General features: G+C 48.2%; 1 protein-coding gene and 1 pseudogene across 4 annotated transcripts; both read right to left on the reverse strand.

Annotated features, from left to right (window-relative positions):
- Positions 1 to 670: 670 nt before the first annotated feature.
- Positions 671 to 24,237, reverse strand: LOC113450962 (uncharacterized). 3 transcript variants are annotated; one of them, XM_087927999.1, is made up of 6 exons: positions 23,691 to 24,237; positions 17,393 to 17,467; positions 12,667 to 13,624; positions 10,646 to 10,781; positions 3,406 to 4,164; positions 671 to 1,075 (listed from the first exon to the last, which is right to left on the reverse strand). In XM_087927999.1, the coding sequence occupies exons 3-6, from the start codon at positions 13,420 to 13,422 to the stop codon at positions 687 to 689; spliced, it is 2,040 nt and encodes a 679-aa protein (XP_087784125.1). In that variant the 5' UTR covers positions 13,423 to 13,624; positions 17,393 to 17,467; positions 23,691 to 24,237; the 3' UTR covers positions 671 to 686. The 3 variants fall into 3 exon arrangements, with proteins under 3 accessions (XP_087784125.1, XP_087784126.1, XP_087784127.1); XM_087928000.1 differs by lacking the exon at positions 23,691 to 24,237 and adding an exon at positions 23,229 to 23,582; XM_087928001.1 differs by lacking the exon at positions 23,691 to 24,237 and adding an exon at positions 19,774 to 20,194.
- On the reverse strand, positions 11,930 to 12,413 carry LOC148126613 (NADH dehydrogenase [ubiquinone] 1 beta subcomplex subunit 2, mitochondrial pseudogene; annotated as a pseudogene). The gene has a single exon (XR_015742476.1). The product of XR_015742476.1 is annotated as an NADH dehydrogenase [ubiquinone] 1 beta subcomplex subunit 2, mitochondrial pseudogene (transcript).
- Positions 24,238 to 25,352: the final 1,115 nt, after the last annotated feature.

The following is a 25,352-nucleotide window of genomic DNA, read 5'->3' on the forward strand; positions in this document are numbered from 1 at the left end:
ACACACATGGCCCACGGAAACACAAGGCTAGCGTCGCGAACAACACGAGGTAGTGAGGGGAGGGGGGAAAGGGCGGAGTGAGGGGATTTGCCCCATTCGCCCCATTGAGTGGCCACTGGGCTGCTTCTTTCTTTTTCTGCTTTTGGTTGCACGCAAGGAAAGCAGCAAAAGTCTTTCTTTCTCTCCCCCAAACCCTGCCAGAAACGAGTGTTTAGGATCCTGCAAGGCATCCTGCTCCAAGAGGCTGCACCAGCGCGACAAGTCATTTACGGTGGTTTGGGGGAAAAGACAGACTTCTGTTCCTTCTGCTGTTTTCCTTGCATGAAGCCAAAAGTCTCTCTCTCTCTCCCACCCAAAGAACAGACCTGGAGATGGTATCCTGCGATCCCAAATGAAGAATGATCGATCGGTAGGAAAACGGGGTGGGGAATTTTCCTGCAGACTTTTTTGGGGGATTTTCCCAGGGTCTCTAGTCCGCGGGATTTAAAATGATGAGTTTGGTGGTCCCTGAGGTCCAAAAGGTTGGCGACCCCTGCTATAGAAGATCTTCCAGGTCAGGGGAGGCAGTTGTGCAATCACACAACCCTTTGTCTCCTCTCTGAAGCTCTCTCTCTCTCTCTCTCTCACACACACACACACAGGGAAGAACAGACCCGCTGACTGCGCGTCGTCTATTCAAAGCTCATTTATTGTGAGAAATAAGTGCTAACGATCTGATCCCGGACTTCTACTCCCTGAGGATCTTGTTCGACCATGGTGTCGGTTTCCAGGTAGGGAGGCACAGGGACCTCAGTGTCCACCCCTTGTCCTCCATTGATGATGGGCAGCTGGCGCCTCAAGGCGATGTTGTGAAGCATGGCGCAGACGACAAAAACCTTCGCCACTTTCTCCGGGCGGAGCATCAAGCGCCCCCCCGTGGAGTGAAGGCAGCGGAACCTCATCTTGAGCTGCCCGAAGGCCGTCTCCACCACCATCCGCGTCGTCTTGTGGGTTGCGTTGTAGCGCGCCACGGGCTCAGGGCCGTCGTCAGGGTGCGGGGTCATGAGGAAAGGCCGCAAAGGATACCCCGAGTCGCCTGAGGAAGAGAGGAAGCAAGTGTCAGCATACAAGGGGTACAGGTAGTCCTCGACTTATAATGATTCGTTTAGTGGCCGTTCAGAGTTATCAACGGCACTCAAAAAAAAAAAGGTACTTGGGATAGTTTCCCCACACTTATGGCCACTGCAGCATCCCCCAGGATCATGATGATAAAAATTCAGACGCTTGGCAACTGACTCATATTTATCCAATCAGAATAGAGCCAGAAGGGATCTTGGAGGTCTTCTAGTCCAGCCCCCTGTCCAAGCAGGAGACCCTATATTATTTCAGACCAATGGTTGTGTCATGCCCCTGTTGGGAGTCTGATTCCGAGGGAGAGATGGAACAGCTGACAGGGAGTGGGAGTGTGGCTCCAGAGGTTGTGGAAGAAACTGGGGAAGGGCCCAGGCTGGCTGGGCATTCAGAGGAAGACCCAAGGCCATCCCCTCTTCATCCTAGGGCAGGCAGGGAGGAGCAGATAAGGGAGAAACGTGAGTGGTGTGGTCTATGGGGGAGGAAAGGGCCCTGATCCCCTTCATGGGCTGCTACTGGGAGGACTGTTTAAAAGGAGGCAAAGTTGCTGGAAGCAAAGCATGCATTATTCTTGTCGAAGCTTATCTGGCTTTTAGGTTCCTCCCAACTGTGCTTGCTGCGTTATCTGGTAGAAGTCTGCAATTTATCACCCTGGCCTGCCGTGTTAATTACTTCAGCGTGGTTTGTGTTGGTTGTTTTTTATTTATAATTATCTTTACTTTGGGTTCGGACTGCATTTACTTCCTCCATAGGCTGTTTTTTTTTTTTTTTGGCAGAGTTTGATATCCAGCCGAGAATAATTGGACATTGGGGCCAAGTTGGAGGCATTAAAGGGAATTTATTCTACTTTTGTGACTTTGTTATTTTTGCCTCACGCTCCGGGTCGTCACAGGTTGTCCAGTCTCTTCTTAAGAACCTCCAGTGATGAAGCACCCTAAAGCAAAGCTGTTGCCCTGGTTCGTTACCCGCACTGTGAGGAAGTTTCTCCTTAATTGCAGGTTGCTTCTGTCCTTGATACGTTTCCATCCCTGATGAGTTTCTTGTCTTGCCTTCTGGGGCTTTGGCGAATAATTTGACCCCCTATTCTTTGTGGCAACCCCACAAATACCGGAATACTACTATCATGTCACCCCTAATTCTTTCTCTAGAGTAGCCAAACCTGAACACCTGCAACTGTTCTTCATATATTTTACTCTCTAGGCCAGGGGTCCTCAAACTTTTTAAACAGAGGGCCAATTTCCTGTCCCTCAGACTTTTAAGGGTGTTGGACGGGCTAGTGGGTGTGGCTAGGTGATCATGTGACTGGGTGGGCGTGGGCAATTTAGCATTAAACAAAACACACAAATTAAACTTTAATTTGGGAGCGGAAAGTAGGTTAGTGAAGGGATGTGGCTGCCTTTTGTGTGTGTGTGTGTGTGTGTGTCAACTCTAAAAAGACCATAGAAATATTGGGCTATGGATATGTCCCATTGGAGAATATGAATACACCCAGGGGGTGGGGGGAAAACCAGGGTCAAGGGTGACAATGAACGATGTGTCTCAGAGTCGGCTACACCCAAGCCAGTGCCGGACATGTTTACTCCCAATAAATCCTTTTGAAGTTTTGGAAGTTTGGCTCGAGACTCACGATTTAAATGGGGAATTAAGGGCCGGAACCCTGACAGTGTGTGTGTGTGTGTGTGTGTGTGTGTGTGTGTGTGTGTGAGTTTGTATCTTTCTCTCTCCCACTTCCTCCTTCCCTCTCTCTCTGGAGGCCAGGGAGGTCAAAAAATGGGCCTATTTTTGGCCTCTGTGCTTCCCAATTTTGACCACCTCGGCCTCCGGGAGGGTGGGGGCTGGTGGGTAAGTGGCGCAATGAGGGCAGGGCAGCCTCATGGTCCGGATTAATGGTTTGACGGGCCGTAGTTTGAGGACCCCCGTAGTCTAGGCCTTTAACCATCTTAGTTGTCCCTTCTCTGCCCTTTTGCCGAAGTCTCGGCCTCTTTTTTTATTTAGAATCCTGGAATCACAGGATCCCCCTTTGCCACCTTCTGACGAAGCAAAGTCAAGTTAAATTCACGTAACAACCACGTTACTCCTAACAACAGCAGCGACTTCTTTAACTACTGGGGCAAGGCAGAGCGTAAAACAGGGGCAAAAAAAAACAACTGTCGACTTAGCAAGAAAAATGTTGGATTCAGTTATGACCGTCAGTTGAGGACTACCCCTACCCTGGGAATTCCCCCTTCCCTTCGCACGTCCTAACTGTCCCTGCCTCAAAATGGGCAGCTCAACCCCACTTCAGGAGTTGCTTACCCAGAAGCCACCCCTTCCCTTCCGGCCACGACTCCAGCAGCCTTTGCAACTGGGAGAGTTGGAAGATGCGGGCGTCGTGGACGCTTCCGGGGAACTTGGCCAAGACGTGAGTGAAGCAACCCGAGGCGTCGCAAGTGGCCTGCACGTTCAGGCTGTGGAAGTTGTGGCAATTCCGGTACAGCGCCGGCATGTCTGCGGGGGCGATGATAGGCACGTGGGTGCAGTCCACAATCCCAATGACGTTGGGGAACCCTGCGATGTCAAAGAAGGCCTCCCTGGTCCGCCGCAGCTCCGAGTCAGTGGTGGGAAAGGTGATGTGCTCGTGGACGTGGCGCAACATGGCCTCCAGGAAGGCGTCCAAGCAGCGGCTGACGGAAGACTGGGACACCCGCAGGTTATCTCCTGTCATCCGCTGGAAGGAGCCCGTGCCGAGAACCTGCAAGGCTATCAGGACTTTCTGCAACGTCGGGATGTGCCGGCGACTCGCAGACGCCCCATCCAGGTAGGGGGCCAAGAGAGTGCACAGGTCCTGGATGGCCTGGCGGTCCAGCCGGAAGCGGGTCAGGCATTCCTCGTCGGACACCTGGAGCTCGTGGGTGCGCATCCGGATGAGGCGGGTTCGACGGGGAGGCCGCCGGCTGTGGAGCTCGAGGTTGGTGGCGTAGACCAGGTCCAGCAGGCCTTCGTCATCCGAGCTGCCCTCTTCTGGATAAAGGGGGAGGGGGGGCCCTCTGCGCGGTTCCACCTGCCTGAGAGATCCTGCAGGGCCAAGCAGAGGAAGGAGACAAAGGAGTTGTCAGCTTATTTTATTTCTTGGATTTATATGCTGTTGAGTGTTAAGAGCTTTATATCGCCTTATATATATTATTTACAATATATATCTATTTATCATTCTATCATCTGTCTATCTACCTATCAACTATCTATTATCTATGATCTCTCTATTATCTCTCTCTCTCTCTCTCTGTCCATTATCTATCTATCTATCTATCTATCTATCTATCTCTATCTATCTATCTATCATTTATCTATTATCATCTATCTATCTATCATCTATCTATCTATCTATCTATCTATCTCTCTATCATCTATCTATCTATCTATCTATCTATCTATCTATCTATCTATCTATCTATCTATCTATCTATCTATCTATCTATCTATCTATCTATCTATCTAATCATCTATCCCTCTATCTATCTAGTGTCAAGCCCCTGGTAGAGACTGACTGAGGGAGAGGAGGAACAGCCAACAGGGAATGGAAGTGTGGCTCCGGAGGTTGTGGAGGAGGCCGGGGAAGGGCAGAGGCCGGCTGGGCAGAGGAGGACCCAGGCCCATTCCCTCTCCATCGTAGGGGACGCAGGGAGGAGAGGATAAGGGAGAGATGTAGTCTACTGGGGAGGAGGGGGCCTTGACCCTCTTCATGGGCTGCAGCTGTAACAACTGGATAAGAGGATGGACATGTGTAAGGGCGAGTGCTGGAAACAAAGCGTGGAAATATCTCTAGTTTATTGTTCCTCTTTGAGTTTGGTGTCCTTCCCAGTATGTGTTCTGATATCTGTGGATGTCTTCCAGCCCTTTTCTTGCCTGGTTTGTGTTGTTTTTTTACTCTTTATAATTTAAACAGCGTTTCCCACTTCTTGTAACTGTTGTGTGGGAGTTTTTTTGTCTCCACTCAAAGATATTCGGAGCTTGGAAGCAAAGTGAAGGAATAAAAGGGGCCTCACCTGTTTTTTTGTGACTGTTTATTTTGTATCTCACCCTGGGTCATCACATTATCTGTCTATCTATCTATTTACCTATCATCTATCCATCTATCTATCTATCTGTCTGTCTATTATCTATCTATCTATCTATCTATCTATCTATCCGTCTATTTATCTATCATCTATCGATCCATCTATCAATCTATCATCTATCTACCTATCATCTATGTCTATTATCTGTCTGTCTATCTACCTATTATCTATGTATCTCTCTCTCTGTGTGTAATATTTGTATTTGTTTATACAATAAATATAAAGATGTTGTTTTGAAGACAATGGGTGATCACACCAAATATCGGCTTGATCTGGATTTCTCTTCTGTTCATTTTCTTTTCATTTTGTTAAGTGGCACAAATAAACTATTAACACTTCTATTTCTGAAAGTGTTTTTAATTTACAGCACTTTTGCATAACTGCCTAGAACCTTTTCACAGTTCTGTATACACCCACATGTGCAGAAATGCTCAATCCACTTAAGTACTGGTAGTCCTCGACTTATGACCACAGCTGAGATCAGGATCTTCAGTCACTGAATGAAGCCATTATTAAAAGAATAACAGGATAACAGAGTTGGAAGGGACCTTGGAAGTCTTCTGGTCCAGGGATCCGCAACCTATAGGCTGCGGCCCAATGCCGGGCTGCAGCCTATTCGCAACAGGCCCTCACTTGCACGAGTGTCACGGGCACTTGCAGCTCCACTCACACGAGTTTTGGGTGCTCGCCTGCCCAGGGGTGGGATTCAAAAATCCCAGCAACTAGTCCGCTGCCCAGTTACTGGGTGGGCATGGCCATGGTGGGCGTGGCTTACAGGAACTTCTGGGAGGACTATTTTTCGCCTTCGCCAGGGTCCAGATGCTTCCGGAGGACCTCTGGGAGGGTAAAAACAGCCTCCCTCAGGGTCCGGAGGCCCTCCAGAAGCCGGAATCAGGCCTGTTTCTGGACTTCCGGTTTGGCTGTTTTTTTCCCCCTTCCCCAGAGTCTGGAAGCTTCCGGAGGACTTCTGGGAGGGCGAAAACAGCCTCCCTCAGAGTCCGGAGGCCCTCCAGAAGCTGGAAACAGGCCCGTTTCTGGACTTCCGGTTTGGGCGTTTTTCCTCCCTTCCCCAGAGTCCGGAAGCTTCCGGAGGACCTCTGGGAGGGTAAAAACAGCCTCCCTTAGGGTCCGGAGGCCCTCCAGAAGCCGGAATCAGGTCCGTTTCTAGTCTTCGGGAACTTCCGGTTTGGCCGTTTTTCGGCTTCCCCAGAGTTCAGAGGCTTCTGGAGGACTTCTGGGAGGGCGAAAACAGCCTCCCTCAGAGTCCGGAGGCCCTCCAGAAGCTGGAAACAGGCCCGTTTCTGGACTTCCGGTTTGGGCGTTTTTTTCCTCCCTTCCCCAGAGTCCGGAAGCTTCCGGAGGACCTCTGGGAGGGTAAAAACAGCCTCCCCCAGAGTCCGGAGGCCCTCCAGAAGCTGGAATCAGGCCTGTTTCTGGACTTCGGAACTTCTGGTTTGGCCGTTTTCGGCTTCCCCAGAGTTCAGAGGCTTCTGGAGGACTTCTGGGAGGGTGAAAACAGCCTCCCTCAGAGTCCGGAGGCCCTCCAGAAGCCAGAAACAGGCCCATTTCTGGACTTCCGGTTTGGTTGTTTTTTTCCTCCTTCCCCAGAGTCTGGAAGCTTCCGGAGGGCCTCTGGGAGGGCAAAAATAGCCTCCCCCAGGATCCGGAGGCACTCCAGAAGCCGGAATCAGGTCCGTTTCTGGACTTTCAGAAGGCCTGTTTTTCGCCCTCCCATAGCCTCTACGCGGACCCTGCACTTACTTCCAAAACAGGCTGTGTGGAGACTCCTGGGAGGGGTGGGGTGAGTCAGGGTTGCCATTTGGCCGATTTTCCGGCCAAGTTCGAGAAATCTGGCCGTATTTCTATCTGTTTGGCCGTGAAAAAAATGATGTCTCCGGCCAAATATATTTGGCCAGAAATTTGGCTGTAGGAAAGTTGCTTGGCCGTGAAATCGGAATTTTGGCCGAATACCGGTTTTCATTCAGTTATGCCCCCACCAGCCCCAATTTGGGGCTAAATGGCGGGTCTGACCTCATCCCCGGGGGGTGGGGGGAAATCTCACAGCAGCCTACGGGTGAGGGAAGTCTGCCCTCAGCAGCGCCAGTCGGCAGCCTGAGGGAGAAAGGAACGCGGGGTGGGGAGAAAGCTCGCCTCAGTGGCTCCACCACGAAGCGCCTCTTTCCACCTGGGGAAAGGGAGCAAGAGCGAGAGCGAGAGAGAGGCGTGTGAGCCGAAAGCTGGAGTGGGGTGGAATGAAGGGGCTCAGATCCCGATCCAGACCCCTTGCAGGAGCCCCCAAAAGCAGCCCTGCGCTTGTCTGGGGTGCCGGAGGGGCGCCGGGGCTATGGCTCGGCGGCGGCGGAGCTGTCAGCCGGGGGAGGAGGGTGCGCGATGAAAGGCGCTGGGCGGAGGCGAAGGCAGTTGCTGCCTGAAGCAACCGGGAGAGGAGAAGAGAAGAGAGCGAAAGAGACCAAAATCCTAAAACACACAGGGCAGAATGTTGCTTTAGCCAAGCTACACAGTGAATATCTACTAAAAGTTTGACTGGTTTAATATGGATTTATTCCCAGGTAATTGAAAGTCTTATTTGAGCTGGAAGAATTCTCGACAATGCTCTGCTTGCCAAGCACCTTCACAAAAGCAAAAAATACACTGTGTTGTTTCCCTGTGTCATATAATCTATAAATGTGGGTATACGCACAATTTTGTAATCTTGGCAAGCAGAGCATTGTCTAGAATTCTTTGTCTCTTTCGCTCTCTTCTCTTCTCCTCTCCCGGTTGTTTCAGGCGGCGACTGCCTTCGCCTCCGCCCGGAGCCTTTTGTCGCGCACTCTTGTCCTCCCCCAGCTGACGGCTCTGCCGCCGCCGCTGAGCCATGGCCCCGGCCCCCCTCTGCGCTCCTCCAGCACCCCGGACAACCGCAGGGCTGCTTTTGGGGGCTCCCGCGAAGGGTCTGGATCGGGATCTGAGCCCCTTCATTCCACCCCACTCCAGCTTTCAGCTCACACGCCTCGCTCTCACTCCCTTTCCCCTCTGCCTGGAGTTGCGCCTTGGATGCGCCCCGCGAGAAACCCCCCACCCCACCCTTCATGCAAGGGGCGCCGCTTGGGGAACGAGAGAGAACGAGCCAGCGAGGAGGAGGAGGAGAAGCAGGCGCGAAGCAGAGCGCGGGCGGGAGGTGCCGGAAGTGATGGGTGAGTGCTGCACGCGATCCTGAGCCCCCTGGTTGACTATTTTTTATGATCTGATTATTTAAAAACAGTTAAAAAAAACAAAAAAACAATATATCCTCATGTTATATTGCATAAAAAAATTTGGCTGGAAAATTTGGCCGTGAAAGAAAATAATTTGGCCGAATTTGGCTGTATTTTGACTTGAGTTTGGCCGCAGAGCCAAGCTGCGATCTGGCAACCCTGGGGTGAGTGCCAGCCTGTCGGTTCAACTACCATTTCGGCAAACAGTTTGCCCGAACCGGTCTGAAACAGTAGAATCCCACCCCTGCACCTGCTTTTCTCACAAAACTATCCCCTTTCCTGCCTCCCCCACTGCTCTGGGCCACCAACCCGGAGAGGTTGTGGAACTGTGTTCTAGTCCAACCCCCAGCTCAAGCCAGATGCCATGTAATTGCTTCACTCAACGATTGCGACCCCAGCATTCCCTATTGCAGTCATTAAGCGGAGAGAAGGAAAGAGCTGCTTGCCAGAGGGACTCAGCCCCCATGTGAGGTCAAATTCTTGCGGAGGCAGAGATGCCCTCCACTACAGTCCCAGTGTCTCAGGGGGGCCCCTTGGGAAAATTAACTGCTCATCCCTTATTTAATGGAGTAAGTCTACTACATCCATACCTTGGCAGGGAACTGAGGCCTTGACATTCTTAAGAACCTTCCGTATTGTTCCTCCCTCCACGACACTCTAAGGTCGTCCTCAGCTTACGACCATCATTGGGACTGGAAACATCCATTGCTAAGTGACGCAATTGTTTAAAGAAATTGTTACGCCGCTTGTAAACCGTGTCGCCACGGTTGAGTGAATTGTATGGTCGTTAAGCGAATCCAGTCTTCCCCTTCGACTTTTCGGAAGTCCCCCAAGAACAAGGGTGTCATGCCCCTGTTGGAATCTGATTCCGAGGGGGAGATTGAGCAGCTGACAGGGAGTGGGAGTGTGGCTCCGGAGGAAACAGGGGAAGGGCACAGTCTGGCTGGGCATTCAGAGGAAGACCCAGGACCACCCCCTCTTCATCCTAGGGCACGCAGGAAGGAAGGGAGAAGGGAGCAATGTGAGTTACGTGGGTTACAGGGGAGGAAAGGGCCCTGATCCCCTTCATTAGCTGCAGCTGGGAAAACAGGATTTAAAAGGGACGTTTGTGCACAGCACCTTGCTGGAAGCAAAGCGTGAATTATCTTTGTTTCTCAAGTCTTATCTGGGTTCTGGGGTCCTCCCAACTGTGTGTGTTTCGCTGTCTTTTGAAGTCTGCAATTCCTTATCCTTCCCTGTCTCATAATTGCTGCAGCGTGGTTTGTGTTGCTTTTTATTTATAATTTATTTTACTTTGGGTTCGGACTGAATTTCTTCCCTTTAAAACCTGTTCTTGGGAAGAGTTTTTTCTCCAGCCAATGATAACTGGACACTGGGGGCCAAGTTGGAAGTATTAAAGGGACTTTACCTACTTTTGTGACTTTAATGCTTTTGTGCCATGCCCTGAGTCATCACAAAGGGTCTTCAAGCTTGGCAAGTTTAAGACTTGTGGACTTCAACTCCCAGAATTCCTGAGCTAACATGACTGGAAGAGGAATTCTGGGAGTTGAAGTCCACAAGTCTTAAAGCTGTCAAGTGGGAAGACCCCTGGTTTAGATTCATGTTTCAAGCATGGACACCTTAAGTGGACTTCAATTCCCAGAATTCCTGAGCTAACATGACTGGAGGAGGAATTCTGGGAGTTGAAGTCCACAAGTCTTAAAGCTGTCAAGTGGGAAGACCCCTGGTTTAGATTCATGTTTCAAGCATGGACACCTTAAGTGGACTTCAATTCCCAGAATTCCTGAACTAACATGACTGGAGGAGGAATTCTGGGAGTTGGAAGTCCACAAGTCTTAAAGCTGTCAAGTTTGAAGACCCCTGCCCAAGAAGGTCACAGATGGCAATTATGTGACTCTCTGGGACACTGCAACCGTCGTAAATGCATTCCAGTTGCCAGGCACCCCAATTTTGATCATCTAACCACAGGAAGATTGCAATGGTCATAATTTCTACTTTTACTCTTTCCTTTACAGGAATAATTTGTACTTCTCTCATTTCCAATCCAAGCTGAAAGTCTACACATACACACACACACACACACACACACACACACAAAACCAGTTAGAGTTGAAATTGGCTCCAAAGACCCCAAAGAGACCGAGAAATCAAGATGAGCCTCATAACCAAGTGAATTGGGAATGTTACCTAAATTGCTGTGTTCCTCTTCGTCGGTTTCTCGCTTGGCTTCTCGGAAAAGAGGCTCTGGCACAGCGACGGATGGAGGCTGTTCAGCCTCGGCCTCTGGGGAAACCTCGTTATCCATCTCAAACAGCCCGAGCACCTGAAGCAGAAAAAGATCCCGTGGTTGTTAAGTCAAGGATTACCTGCATAAAATATTATAAGTTGTGCTTCTCTGTCTCCTTTCATTCCTTCTAGCAATATTTTATTGATGGGTTACAGGTAGTCCTTGACTTATGACCACAGTGGAGCTTTAGGACAGATGGATTTCAACTCTGTTGGCTGGGGAATTTTGGGAGTTGAAGTCCAGCCGTCTTAAAGCAGCCAAGATCAACCAGTGAAACAGCTTTGCCTTCAGAAGTGGTGGGAGCTTCATCACGGGAGGCTTTCAAGAAGAGACTGGACTGCCATCTTTCTGAAATGGTGTGGGCTCTTCTGCTGGGGAGGGGGTTGGACTGGATGACCTACAAGGTCCCTTCCAACTCTGTTAATCTGTAATAAGATTGAGCCCAACATTTCTGCTGCTAAGTGAAACAAGCGAGTTTTGCCCCATTTTATTGCCACAGTTGTTAAGTGAATCATTGCACTTGATAAGTTAGTCTTCCTCATTGATTTTGCTTGTCAGAAGGTCGCAAAAAGTGATCACACAACCTTGGGACACAGTAATGGGTCCTAAGTATGAACCAGTTTTCAAACGTCTGAATTTGCTAGCTGGGGAATTCTGGGAGTTGAAGTCCCTGCATCTCAAAGGTGCCAAGGTTGAGAAACATTGCCTTAAATCAGGAGTGGGGAACTAGGGCCCTTTTATGACTGGCTCAGGAATTCTGGGAGTTGAAGTCCACAAGTCATAAAAGGGTCATGGTTCCCCATGCTGCCTCAGGAATTCTGGGAGCTGAAGTCCACAAGCCATAAAGGGGCCATTGTTCCCCATTCTGCTCAGGAATTCTGGGAGTTGAAGTTTTAAAGTCATGAAGGGGCCATCTTTCCCTGTGCTGCCTCAGGAATTCTGGGAGTTGAAGTCCACAAATGATAAACGGGCCATTGTTCCCGATATTGGCTCAGGAATTCTGGGAGTTGAAGTTTAAAAGTCCTGAAGGGGCCATGTTTCCCGATGCTGCCTCAGGAATTCTGGGAGTTGAAGTCCACAAGCCATAAAGAGGCCATCTTTCCCCATATTGGCTCAGGAATTCTGGGAGTTGAAGTTTAAAAGTCCTGAAGGGGCCATGTTTCCTCATGCTGCCTCAGGAATTCTTTTTTTTTTTTTTTTTGGTGTAGTTCAATTTTAATGTTATATTCCTTATTTTGCAACAGTAGATCTTAATGCTTTCTTACTAAGCAAAGTATCTTATTTTAAGAGCCACTTTGAAATCACACGTTTATTATTCATCATCTGGAGGAATTCCTAGCTCTTCATCTGTCCGCAAAGAAGGATCTGGGAAAGGAAAGTGACCCAGCACTTCATCGGAGTCATGCCAGAAGCGCCACAAAATCCAGAACCACATGAGACCAGGGGTTCCTTCACCAAGGACTACTGAGAACAGTGGTGGTGGTACAAATTGGCGGTAGTGAGTATCAACCTGTATACCTTCACTTGCCCGCCGCACTCCAGGGCGCGGGCTTAGCTTGCCTCCGGGGCGAACCAGTCGACTGAGCAAGCTCAGGCCTCCCATCGCTCGGCACAGAGGCCCGGCCATCCCGGAGGCCGCCGAGCCTGCCTCAGGAATTCTAAGAGTTGAAGTCCACAAGCCATAAAGTCATAAAGCGGCCATTGTTCTCCACCTCTGCTAAATAAATAAATCCCTATTGGTCGGGAGCAACAACGGAACAAGGGTGGTGCCAGTTGGGCTTTTCAGAAGCCTCTTTGGGGACTGTGACGCAGGGTTTAATGGGGAGGGGGGATCTAGAAAGACTCTTATCAAGCCCCTTGCTTTACATCACCCCTCCACCCTCCCCCAAAAACAACCCTCCTCCCAAAACTATGTTTTTACTTGCTGTTCTTTCCTCTCCACTTCCCGCTGCATCTGCAGGAAATCCTCCGCCAAGGAAGCCGCTTGAGAGCAGGTCTCGGGTTCGTGTTCCCGGACCCAGCTCTGGATGTCCGGGGGCAGGATGGCCAGGAACTGCTCCAGGATCAGCAGCTCCAGGATCTGCTCCTTGGTGTGTCTCTCCGGCTTCAGCCACCGGTGGCAGAGATACCAGAGCTGGCTGCAGACCTCACGGGGGCCTTCGGCCTCCTGGTAGCGGAACTGGCGGAAACGTTGGCGTTTCATCTCCATGCTGGCCGAGTCGTCTCCCAGAATTTCTTCCTTCACCTTCACCATCCCCGATTCCCCAATTTCTCCCGCGTCCAAGAGGTTTTGGGGCTCTGAGCTTTCCTCGCTCAGGACCACAGGGTGCCGGATGGCGCGGCCGCCCCTGGGCCACAGGCGGGTGACCGCCGGCCCCTCCGCGGAGGGAGAGAATCTTCGCCGGTCTTGTAACTCCGTGGGGCGCAGTAGACTCCTCCACCCCGAACGAGGGGAACGAGCGGCGTTGTGATGGACTTTGTGCTGGGCCGTCCTCGCTTTGAGCAGCCTCTCGTTTTTCTCTCGAGAGCGGCGAGAAGCCATCGCTTTGCCCCTCCACTTTTCCTCCGGATCCGGCGTTTCGGGCTCCTCATCTTCCATTTTCGCTCCGCGGGGAGCTCCCTGCTCTGAGGGACCTTGGAACTGAAGGCTCGGCGTCGAGGCCCGTTTGGCAGACATCCCTGGAAAGAGGCTCGCAAATGGCCTTCCCTCCCTCCCTCTCTCTCCAAATGCAAGAGATTCGGGAAACGAAGGGCCACAACTTGGCAACGGGAGTGTTTTTCCCAGAAGGAGAGGCTGAGAGGGATGGAAGCTTTGTCTTAAAAGGGCACCCCGAATCTCCAAACGAATCAGATCAGGGGTTGATGGGAAAGTCTTTTTCCTGAAGAATGGGAACAAAAACAGAAGGGGAGAGAAAACTAAGAATCCCTCAACAATTTAGCCACCCCAAATCCCTGTTGGGAAAAAAAGTCAGTAAAGAAGTTAACACAGTGAGGCTGGCTGGGGAATTGTGGGAATTGAAGTCCACACATCTTAAAAGTTGCCAAGGTTGAGACTAAGGAGACAAACTTCAAACAGAAAGCAATCCTCCTCCTCTTTTAATGACCCCATAATCCTTTGCGGGGTTGTTGTGGTTAGCCGGCAGCAGGTACAGATGGCTGAGGAGAGCGAGGACTCAGATGAGGGGCCAGGACCATCAGGGAGCGGACTGCTGCCATCAGAGATTGTGGGGGCTGGCAGCAGCGATGAGGAGGTCCCCGAGGAGCCTGTGCCAAGTGCGCGTGTACGAAGGATTACTCGGAGGAAAGAACAATTACAGCAGCACAGGCGACTCGGGAGTAAGGCTGTCAGTTAATGCCCCCTCCCTCAAGAGGATAAAAGCCAGGTTTGAAAAAGCATTCTTTGCAGAAAGCAAAGAAGCTCTGAAGCTCAGCTTGTGGACACCTTAGTTTGTGTTTGGAGAATCTTGTAAATTAGTTCTTATCTCTGGGTTTTTGGCAGCATTGATGAACAACTCGGCATGGCTCTTTCTTGTCGGTGCTAATTAGTGGAAAGCAACCTTTTATCTGTAAAGAAACAGGTAATTTAATTGTTATTAAACCTTAAAAGGCGGGGGCTGCTGCCTTTGTGTTTGCTCTTTGGGAATCTGGTTGGGTCAGAACAGGGGTGGAGTCTGGGCAACTGAATGGAGCTGAGTTTTTACTGGCCAGATGCCCCTCCCGTTGCCAATGCAGAGGGTTTTTTTTCCCAGCAGATATTTTCTCAGTATGCCAAGAGAGAGAAATATCTGCCTCTAGCTAAGATTGAACTCTCAGCCTCTTGATTGTGAGGCGAGAACTCCACCTCTAGGCCACTGCACCACTCATCAAATATATAAGAAATGCAGGCTGTATGTAGCAGCTGCTGGGAGCAAATGTGACATTATCTTGTGTTGACTTTGCTTATCTGTATTCCTGGCTGGGAAATGTGAGTTTTGCTGTGCCTTCAAGTCTGGAATTCTCGCTCCTGTCCTGCCAAACTAATTAGCTCAGTTGGGCTTGATTGGACTTCAAATTACAGTTTTTGTTGACCATGTTTTAGACTTGATTCCTTGCAGTTAAAGGCTGTCCCTGGGAGAGTTTTTCTCCAGCCAGAAGGTAACCTGGACACTGGGGGCAAAGTTGGAACTATTAAAGGGACTCTTATTGATTATCTGCAGAGTTATGAATCTGGTGGTCTTAACATATATATATCCTGGTTGTACAGTTTTTAATTGTTATTTGTTTTAATTTGTTTTACACTGTTATTTGTATATGTCTTTTGGTGTTGTTCAGTTGTATGTTGTGAAAGAGCACCTTATTTCGTTGTTCTCAGGTTTCTGAGTACAATGACAATAAATTTATCTTATCTTATCTTATCTTATCTTATCTTATCTTATCTTATCTTATCTTATCTTATCTTATCTGACTGTGTTGCCTTTGTGCCACATCCTGGGTCATCACAGGTAGTCCTTGACCTGTAACAGTTCATTTAGAAGTTACAACAGCACTAAAAAAAAAAAAGATATATAAACGTTTTTCACACTTGCAGCTTCCCCATGGTCATGTGATCAAAATTCAGAGACTTGACAAACTGGCAGTTGCATATTTATGACACCGGTGATTCATGTAGAAACTGAAAGGGCGCAAAAATAGTGCAAACCTCAGTTAACAACTGTCTCGCCATGCGCAGTTTGTCCTTTTAACCAGTCCTCCCAGCTGCAGCCCTTGAAGGGGATCAGGGCCCCTTCCTCCCCTGTAGACCACGCCACTCACATTTCTCCCTTATCTGCTCCTCCCTGCGTGCCCTAGGATGAAGAGGGAAGGGGCCTGGGTCTTCCTCTGAATGCCCAGCCGGCCTGTGCCCTTCCCCAGTTTCTTCCACAGCCACCGGAGCCACACTCACTGTCAGCTGCTCAATCTCTCCCTTGGAGTCAGACTCCAACAGAGGCACGACAGTCGTAAAATGGTCAAAACTCACTTTAACAACTGTCACACTTAGCAGCAGAAATCTTGGGCTCAGTTGTGGTCATACGCCAAGGCCTACCTGTATCTAGTTACTAGTCCTAATCACCATAATGGAGTTCAAAATTTATGTTGCTAAGTGAGAAATGGGTTAAGTGAGTTTTGCTCCACTTTATGACCTTTCTTGCCATGCATGTTAAGGGAATCACTGCAGTTGCTCAGTTAGTCACATGGTGGTTCAGTGAATCTAGCTTCCCTGTTGACTTTGTTTGTCAGAAGGTTGCAAAAAGGGATCGCGTGACTCCCGGGACAGTGCAATGGTCATAAATGTGAGTCAGCTGCCAAGAATCCAAATGTTAATCATGTGACCATGGGGAGGCTGCAAAGATCTTAGGTGTGAAAAACAGTCTTAAGTGACTTTTTTCAGTGCTGTTGCAACTTCGAACAGTCACTAAATAGACTGTTGTAGGTTGAGGACTACCTGTAGATGATTGATAGATTAGATTAGATTAGAGATAGATATAGAGATAGAGATAGATAGATAGATAGACAGACAGACCTATATAGAGATAGACATAGAGATAGATAGATTTAGAGATAGATATAGAAAGATACAGATAGATAGATATAGATATAGAGACAGATATAGATATAGATAGTGATAGACGTAGAGATAGAGATAGATGGACAGATAGAGATATAGATAGATATAGAGAAATTTAGATAGAGGTAGACATATAGAGATATAGATAGATATAGTGATAGACATAGACGTATATAGAGATACATAGATATAGAGATAGAGATAGATAGATATAGAGATAGAGACATTTAGATAGACATAGACATACAGAGAGATATATAGAGAGAGATATATAGCTAGACAGCTAGAGATAGATATAGACAGACGGATAGATAGATAGATAGATAGATAGACAGCCAGACAGACATACATACATACATATATAGAGATAGACATAGAGATATATAGATTTAGAGATATAAAAAGAGATAGATAGATAGATAGATAGATAGATAGATAGATAGATAGATAGATAGATAGATAGATAGATATAGGGATAGACAGATTTACTGTAGATGTAGATAGATAGATATAGATATAGAGACAGATAGAGATATAGATAGTGATAGGCATAGAGATAGATGGACAGATAGAGATATAGATAGATATAGAGAAATTTAGATAGAGGTAGACATATAGAGATATAGATAGATATAGTGATAGACATAGACCTATATAGAGATACATAGATATAGGGTAGACAGATGTAGATAGATAGATATAGATAGAGATATTTAGATAGAGATAGACATACAGATAGAGATATAGAGATATATATATATAGCTAGATAGCTAGAGATAGATATAGACAGACAGACAGACGGACAGATACCTAGCATCTGCATTTGCAGGACATACTAATCTCTATTTTCATCTCAGTTAATGGGTATTCAGGGGAAGTATGTTACTGTAAAGGAACCCATCCACTGGATGACATACAGCCCTGAAGCCTGACTAGCCTGCGACCTTGTCCAGCAGAACTTTTCTCAGGTTCGTGTCCCTAAAAACACAAAAAGCTGTAAAACAATAAGCAAGAGCATCAGTCCTTGCAGTTGTGTTCAGCCCACGTGTAATGGGAGCTTACCTAGTTTACACACCCCGCAGGGGCCCTCTTATGCTGAAACCTGGCATCTTCTGGTCATTCTTATGAAGTTCAGAGCTGGAAAAGAAGCACACGAAAACGCACAGGTTAGAACAATGATTCTCAACTTCAGCCACTGTAAGATGAGTGGACTTCAAGTCCCAGAAGTCTCCAGTCAGCCTAGGACAACGGTGGCTAGCCTTTGGGGGGGGGTCCTTTTGCCAAAAATTGTTCACGTGCTTGCACGCTTGTGCGCCAGCAACCCAAAAGGCAATGCGCTCCACCTCCTACGTATGCGTGCGCAATCCCCACCCCCCCACCTGCACTGTACCTCACAGCTGATTTTCAGCTAGTTTGGAGTCTTTTTTGGCCTCCCAGAGGTTTGAGGAAGGCTTCTGCAGGCCGAAAACTAGCTTCATTTCATCACTTCTGGTATTTTCAGAAAAACAGGAAGTGACGAAACGGGGCTAGTTTTCGGCCTGCAGAAGCCTTCCTCAAGCCTTTGGAAGGCCGAAAAAGGCCTCAAACCGGCCGAAAATCACTTGTGAGGCAAGCGCGTGTGTAGTGAGGTAAGTCTGCTTGCAACTCATGTGCCGGCATAAATGGCTCTGTGTGCCACCTGTGGCATGCGTGCCGTAGGTTTGCCATCACAGGCCTAGGAAACGCTGCATTAAGAGGAAAAACCCCGCACGCACGTAAGAACACCTATTAAGGAAAAGATCCAAACAGACAAAGACAGGCACCAATGGGGAAACCTGCAATTCAAACAGGTGACCCACTGACCGAGGTTACCTAGTTTGGTAATGAAATACCTGCAAGAAAAACCACCAAGCTCAGAGAGCATCAAGGACCCCACAGATCTCCCGCACTATTTATAAAACAACAGTCCAAACATCGCCTGATTCAACAGCTTTTCAGGCCACGGTGGGACATCCATGTTCTGACCTAGACTGTAAATTACGTTCATTCACAGCCTGCAAGGCTTCACAAACAGTCTTTCAGGGGAATGTTTATAAACACCCACCTTATCGCACTTGGAATGCGGCCAGAGAACTAATTGCCAAATGCAGAGCAAGATCAAACTTGACAGAGAGTCAAACAGAACTTTTCAAAGCTTGAACCGACCAGACAAACTAATTGCTTCCTGCAAAACCTCACATCCCGTTCGCTCCTCTTTTATGTCCTATGGGAGGGGCCAATCATCTCCAAGGTGCGGGCTTATAGTCCTGAGTCAACCCTGCTTTCTCAATTGTTCTTGTCTTCTGGTAGCTCTGTGCATGTGCAGGCTGGGAACAGGTTCCAGAAACTCCCCTGCCTCACTGCTGTCTGAGTCTGAAGGCAGCTGATGACTGCCAGCCTGCCCTGGCCCCACCTCTGCCTCTGATGCAGAGCCCTCATCATAGCCTTCCTCAGCCTCCACAACTAGCCCAGGTTCCTCCTCAACCTCCTCACTACTGTCCAACACTTATTGTCCTATACCAGGGGTGTCAAACTCAAGGCCTGGGGGCTGGATCCAGCCTGCAGAGTTCTTAGATCTGGCCTGGTGGGACACCCTGGAAGCAGTGAAGGACTGGCCCGCAGTGCAAGCAAAAACAGAGCTCAGGCCCTCCTGAGCTCCATTATTTGTGGCAGAGGGTTGGAGGAGGCTAGTACAGCCAAAAACGGAGCCCGGGAGCCCATTTTTGCTGGCAGCCACCACAGGCGCCCCTGACATGAGCGATACCGAGCTGGTCATGCCCATCGGGGCCCACCCGAGGTCAAACACAACCCTGATGTGGCCCTCCATGAAATTTGAGTTTGACACCCCTGTCCTATACATTATTGCTTTTAAGATTACGCTTTGCTCCGACTAACGCAGAGTTAGTCAAATTGGGATGGATTATGCATATAAACAAAAGGGACGCGCAGTGGCTCAGTAACTAAGACGCTGAGCTTGTGGATCAGAAAGGTCAGCAGTTCGGCAGTTTGAATTCCTAGCGCTGCGTAACGGAGTGAGCTCCCGTTGCTTGTCCCAGCTTCTGCCAACCTAGTTCAAAAGCATGTAAAAAATGTAGGTAGAAAAATAGGCACCACCTTTGGTGGGAAGGTAACAGCATTCTGTGCACCTTCGGCGTTTAGTTATGCTGGCCACATGACCACAGAGACGTCTTTGGACAGCACCGGCTCTTCGGCTTTGTAATGGAGATGAGCACTGGCACCCCCTAGAGCTGGAAATGACTAGCACTTATGCGCGGGGGGAACCTTTACCTTATGCATATAAACAAATAAATAAAGGGGGTAGCAATAATGTATACCAGATATTCCTGGACTTACAACATCAACTACGCTCAAAATTTCTGTGGCTAAGCCATGGCAGTTGTTAAGTGAGCTCTGTCTCACTTCACCTTCCTTGCCCCAGCTGTTAAGTGAACCACCGCAGTTGCTAAATAACACAGCTGTTGCGTGAATTTGGCTTCCCCGTTGACTTTGCTGTCAGAAGGTGTTCATGCAACCCTGGGAAAAAGAGTGACCGTCATAAAAACAGGCCAGCTGCTAAGTCTCTGAATTTTGATCACATGACCTTGGGGATGGTGCAATGGTTGAAAGTGTGGAAAAAAGTTGTAAGTCGCTCTTTTCAGTGCCGTTGTAACTTTGAAAGGTCACTAAATGAACTGTTGTAAGTTGAGGACTACCTGTAATATCCAGAGTCAAAATAAGAGTAGGTGTTGTGGTTAGCCGGCAGCAAATGTGGACGGCTGAGGAGAGCGAAGATTCAGATGAGGGGCCAGGACCATTAGGGAGTGGACTGCTGCCTTCAGAGATTGTGGGGGCTGGCAGCAGTGATGAAGAGGTTCCCGAGGAGCCTGTGCCAAGTACGTGCAGGATTGCTAGGAGGAAAAAGCAGCTACAATAGCATGGGCAACTCGGGAGTAAGGCTGCAAGGTAATGGCCCCTCCTTCAAGAAGATAAAAGCCAGCTGTGAAACGAACGTACTTTGCAGAAGGCAAAGACGTTTTGAAACTCCAGCCTCGTGGACATTCCAGTATCCTGAGTTTGTATTTGAAGATTCTTATTTTACAAATTATTTCTTGTCTGTATATTTTTTGGCAAGTCTCCCACAGTTTGGCAAGACTTGTGCTTATCCCAGCTAATTATTTTGTAAAAGCAGTACAAGGTTTCTGTTCTTTTTGAATTGTGTTTGATTTTTTGGAAAAGGGCCTGGGTCAGAACAGTAGGGACACCCTTAGGGCTTGCAAAATACCCCCACTTTAAATCTCCAGCACACAAACAGTTGAGATGTCAACACATATTTGTGTATCAGGAAGCAGCAATCAGAAAATAAAACAAGCACATTATGCCTGAACAATAAACAGAAAGGCCCACTACGGATAATCCTCAACTTACAACCATTCATTTAGTGAACAAAATTACAACAGCAGTGGGGAAAAAATGTAACTTAAGTTCATCCTCAAACTTACAACCGTTATAGTACTCCCACAGTGACGGGATCAAAATTCAAGCACTTGGCAACCAGCAGTATCCATTGTGGATCACCATTTGAGATTTTCCCAGCCGCCTTCTAAACCAGCAACATCAATGGGAGAAGTGGATTTGCTTAATGACTGCATGACTCAATTAAACACTGCATCAATTTGCTTAACAACCATGGCCCAAAAAAGTCACAAAATCAGACTCATAACCTCCCTTGCTTAACAATGCATATTGTGGTCCCAGTTGCAGTGACAAGTTGAATTCTACCCGTCTTGGAGAAAAGGCACAGGTGAGTTATTTAAAGAAGCATTCAGGAAACCGTCTGCAAGCGTCGTCTGCAAGCATAGGTTTGGATTTGTTTTTTGCTTCCATAAAATGCAAATTATTTGTTTAAAAAAACCAGGCCACCGCAGAATACTTCTGAAACCTGTTTAGGAATGTTGCTCCCTTGTGCTGTGCATGTGAGACAGACCATTGTGATGTGTTCTCCTCGCCATTAGAAAGCAGGTGGCTCATTTAGTAATTTTTTAATTACCATCCCTGGAGAGTAAGCAGCTTAGAGTGGCATGCAACAGGAGTGAATTATTGGGAAAAATGGGATTGTGAACCGTTTCAAAACTGATTTGCCCATCCTTATTATTTACATTCCTTTGAAGCGCATCTTAGTAAATTATTAGAAATTTTTTTGCCCATCCTTACCATTTACACTCCCTTTGAGGCGCATTTTAGTAAAGTGTTGGAAAAATTAAAATTCTGATTTGCCCATCCTTACTATTTATACTCCTTTGAAGTGTCTTAGTAAATTATTAGAAAAATTAAAATTCTGATTTGCCCATCCTTACTATTTATACTCCTCTGAAGTGTCTTAGTAAATTATTAGAAAAATTAAGTCTGATTTGCCCATCCTTACTATTTACACTCCTCTGAGGTGCATTTTAATAAATTGTTGGAAAAATTAAAATTCTGATTTGCCCATCCTTACCATTTACACTCCTTTGAGGCACATTTTTAGTAAATTGTTGGAAGAAATTAGATTCTGAGCCACCTCAGAACTGATTTGTTCATCCTTGCAACCCCTTTGTTCAACCGGGGCGGGATTTCAACTTCCAGATCAAATCATAGCTTGGCGAGGTGGGGGGAAACCAAGTTGACAATGGCATCCCACCACAACCTGCTTTGGGGCAAAACCTCCCTGAGTTCCCCTGGGATCCGCCCCAAATGAATCCACTTGAGCTTTACCTCTAAGCAGGCGAGACTTCGGAACAGGTTAACCCGCTAGTGAAAATTCTGCTCTGGAGTAACTGTTGCTGGTTGAGAAAAGCCCTCCAAACGGGCTCAAGGAGGATTCAGCCTTCCATCCTTGGCCAGGTCAGGGGGATAAAATGAGGATCCAGATTGTGTGGGAGGGCAGAGTCTATAAACAGCTTAGAGAGGGGCTTGTAAAAGCCCTGTGAACCTGTAAACTGTCTATGGAGATTCTCAGTTGTCCCAAAGGTGCTTTTTTTTTCCAGAGGCACTTGGACTTTGTGGTTTTTCTTTGAAGATGTTTCGCTTCTCATCCATGGATCGATGAGAAGTGAAACGTCTTCAAAGAAAAAACCAGAAAGTCCAGGTGCCTCTTGAAGAAGCATCTTTACCACACTGTGAATATAACTCTTATTGCTAGTGCTAGTGGGGGGAATTCAAGGGGAGAGAGAGAAGATCCACCGATCTACAATACAGTCGATCGGAGAGGGGGATTTCCAAAGGGGTTTACCCAGAACAACCAGCAAATCCCCCCTGGCTGAAAAAAAAAAAAAAAATACACCGCCGAGAGCTTAAGCACCTTAATCCCAGACACAATGGTCTCTCAACTCCGCCATCCTTTACAACCACAGCTTCCTTGTCAAAAAAATAAAAAATAAAATAAAAAGCAACTCTTCGGAATCGGCTTGTCCCTCCTCCGTTTCTCAAGCCGCGTGTCCGATCGAAGGGGGAGAGAAATAAAAGTCGATCCGGACCCCCTAAACCCGAGTTTTATCCGACCTTTCCAAAACTCCAAAAACTCTGCCTCCTTCCTCCGTCGTTTTGTTTTTTGTTTTGCCCCGCGGGGCTCCCTTGGAGCGCCGATTTGCGGAGCTTCCCAAACCCGCGAGGAAATCCAAAAGATCCCGCAAAGCTTCTTGCTCCCCCCGACTCTTCTCTCCTCAACCCCCCCCAACCCCACCTCCACGGCGTGGAGAAAGTCGGATCGAGCGGCGGCGCAAGGCGATTTCGTGCCGGGTCCAATGCTTAAACCAGGATCCCCCGGCCGCTTCCTTTCTTACGGGAGTTGATTTCTCCACCACCGCTACCCCCCCTCCCCACCCCGCCTCCCCTCCCAACGCACAAAAGGTCCAGGCGCGATCCGGGTGCGAGGCGCTCTCTCCGGCTTCCAGGAGATCGGAGCCGTGGCGGGCGGGGGGGGAGGAGGGAAGCCAAGGAAACAAGGAGAGAAAGGAAAACTGGAGTGGGGCTGGGGGTGCAAGGGAGGGGGATCCCTGCCTCCCCGCCTTGTCCTTGGCTCAGCCATTGTCCTGCGGGGAGAGAGAGGGTGAGGCCATGCTGGGTTGGGGAGCCGCCGCGCAAAAAACCTCCTTTGGCTACCCGCGATCGGAGCCTCGGAAGCGGGATAAGAGGGTGGGGTGTGGGGAGGAGGGAAAGAAGCAGCCCGGTTCAGTTTACTCCGGATCCGTTTCTCCTGCCTCTGCTACTTTTATGATAGATATATATATATATTTTGCAAGCGAGCGGGGGAAGTTCCCTTCTGTTGCAAACACCTCCCGCCCTCCCCGCTCGCTCGCTGGCTTACCGACGCCGTGCATCCTCCGGCACATTTCTTCCTCTCACTCGATCCTCCCTCCCCCCACAAAAGGGAAGGAATTAAAAAAAAGAAAGAAAGAAAACAACTCGGATCCAGCCGGGGCTCGCCAAGGGCTCGCTCCCCTCCTCCCCTCCGAAAAAGAGGGGCCTGGGTTTCTCCAAGCCTCTCCGAGCTCAAGTTTCTCGTCCTCTCTGGGAAAACGGCGGCCCTCTATCGGTTTAACCCGTCCGGCACCTCGGCAAGGAAAAGGATCCGTTTCCCCGCGGCTTCTGACAAAAAACAAAATAAAATAAAATAAAAGGAAACGACCGGGGATCTCGTCCGGTTCCCCGCAATTAGAAGCCCCGGGGTATTTGGGAGCGCGCGGCTTGGAACCGGTGCGTAAAAGCGCAGGCCGCGGAGCGCGCGTTTTGGCGCGGGGATTTGAAAAGGGTTTGTTGTTGTTTTTTTTCCCCCCGAAACCTCCCGGCTTTCAAACCGAAACAAACCCAAAACACACACACACAAAGAGAGATCCAGAAAGGGGCGCAGGAGAGGGTTAACCGGAGGTGGGCAGGATTGAGGTATTTCTTGGGGTGGTGGGGGGGAGAGAGAGAGAGAGAGAGAGAGGTGGAGGCGGCGGAAGGCGAAGGGTTGAAGGAGGGGTTTCCAAGCCAGACAAAGCTTCCCATTGAAACAACCAAGTCCGCCTGTAGCAGACTTTTTGCGTGTGTGTGAGAGTGAGAGAGATCGACGCGGAAGGAAGGACACACACACACACACACACACACACGCACGCACACACACCCCGAGATCGCGTACACACGAACAAAATAATAATAATAATCAGGCCAGGGGTTGCGGCGGAGCCCCCGGTTACCTGCTTTGCGGGGTTCTGAGAACAAAGAATCCGGTGGCGGTTGGGGATCGTGGGGGCGGAGAGACGCGCTTCCCAGCTTTCAGGATGGCAAAGCCGAGGGAAGGTACTGACTGGGTCAGTGTTAAAAATACACACACATGCACCTGTCTGTCTATCCATCTGTCCATCCGTTCATCCATCCATCCATCTATCTATCATTATCATCTATTTATCATTTATCATCTATCTATATCTATCATCTACAATTATCATCTATCATTTATCTATCTATCTCATCTAATTATCCACCCATCCATCTATCCATCATTTCATCTATCATTTATCATCTATCTATATCTTATCTAATCCATCTATCCATCTATTCCAACTATCTATCTATCCCTCTATCAATCCATATTCCATCCATCTATCATCATTTATCTATCTCAACTATTCATCCATCTACCCATCTATCATCCATCTGTCATCATTTATCTACCTAATCTGTCCATCCATCTATGATCCATCTATCTATCATCTATTTATCATTTATCTATCTATCTTATCTAATTAGCCATCTATCCATCAATTCATCTATCATTTATCGATCATCTAATTAGCCATCTATTCCATCTATCAATCCATGTATCATCATTTATCATCTATCTACCTAATCTGTTCATCCTTCCTCTGTCTATCTCTGTCTGTCTATCTATCTATCTATCTATCTATCTATCTATCTATCTATCACGTATTTATATTACTATCATCTTTATATCATGTATTTACATCACTATCTATCTATCATATCT

The sequence above is a fragment of the Pseudonaja textilis genome, chromosome 2 (genome assembly GCF_049901715.1).
Source record: "Pseudonaja textilis isolate UNSWEBS1 chromosome 2, rPseTex1.2, whole genome shotgun sequence".
Taxonomy (NCBI): Eukaryota; Metazoa; Chordata; class Lepidosauria; order Squamata; family Elapidae; genus Pseudonaja; species Pseudonaja textilis.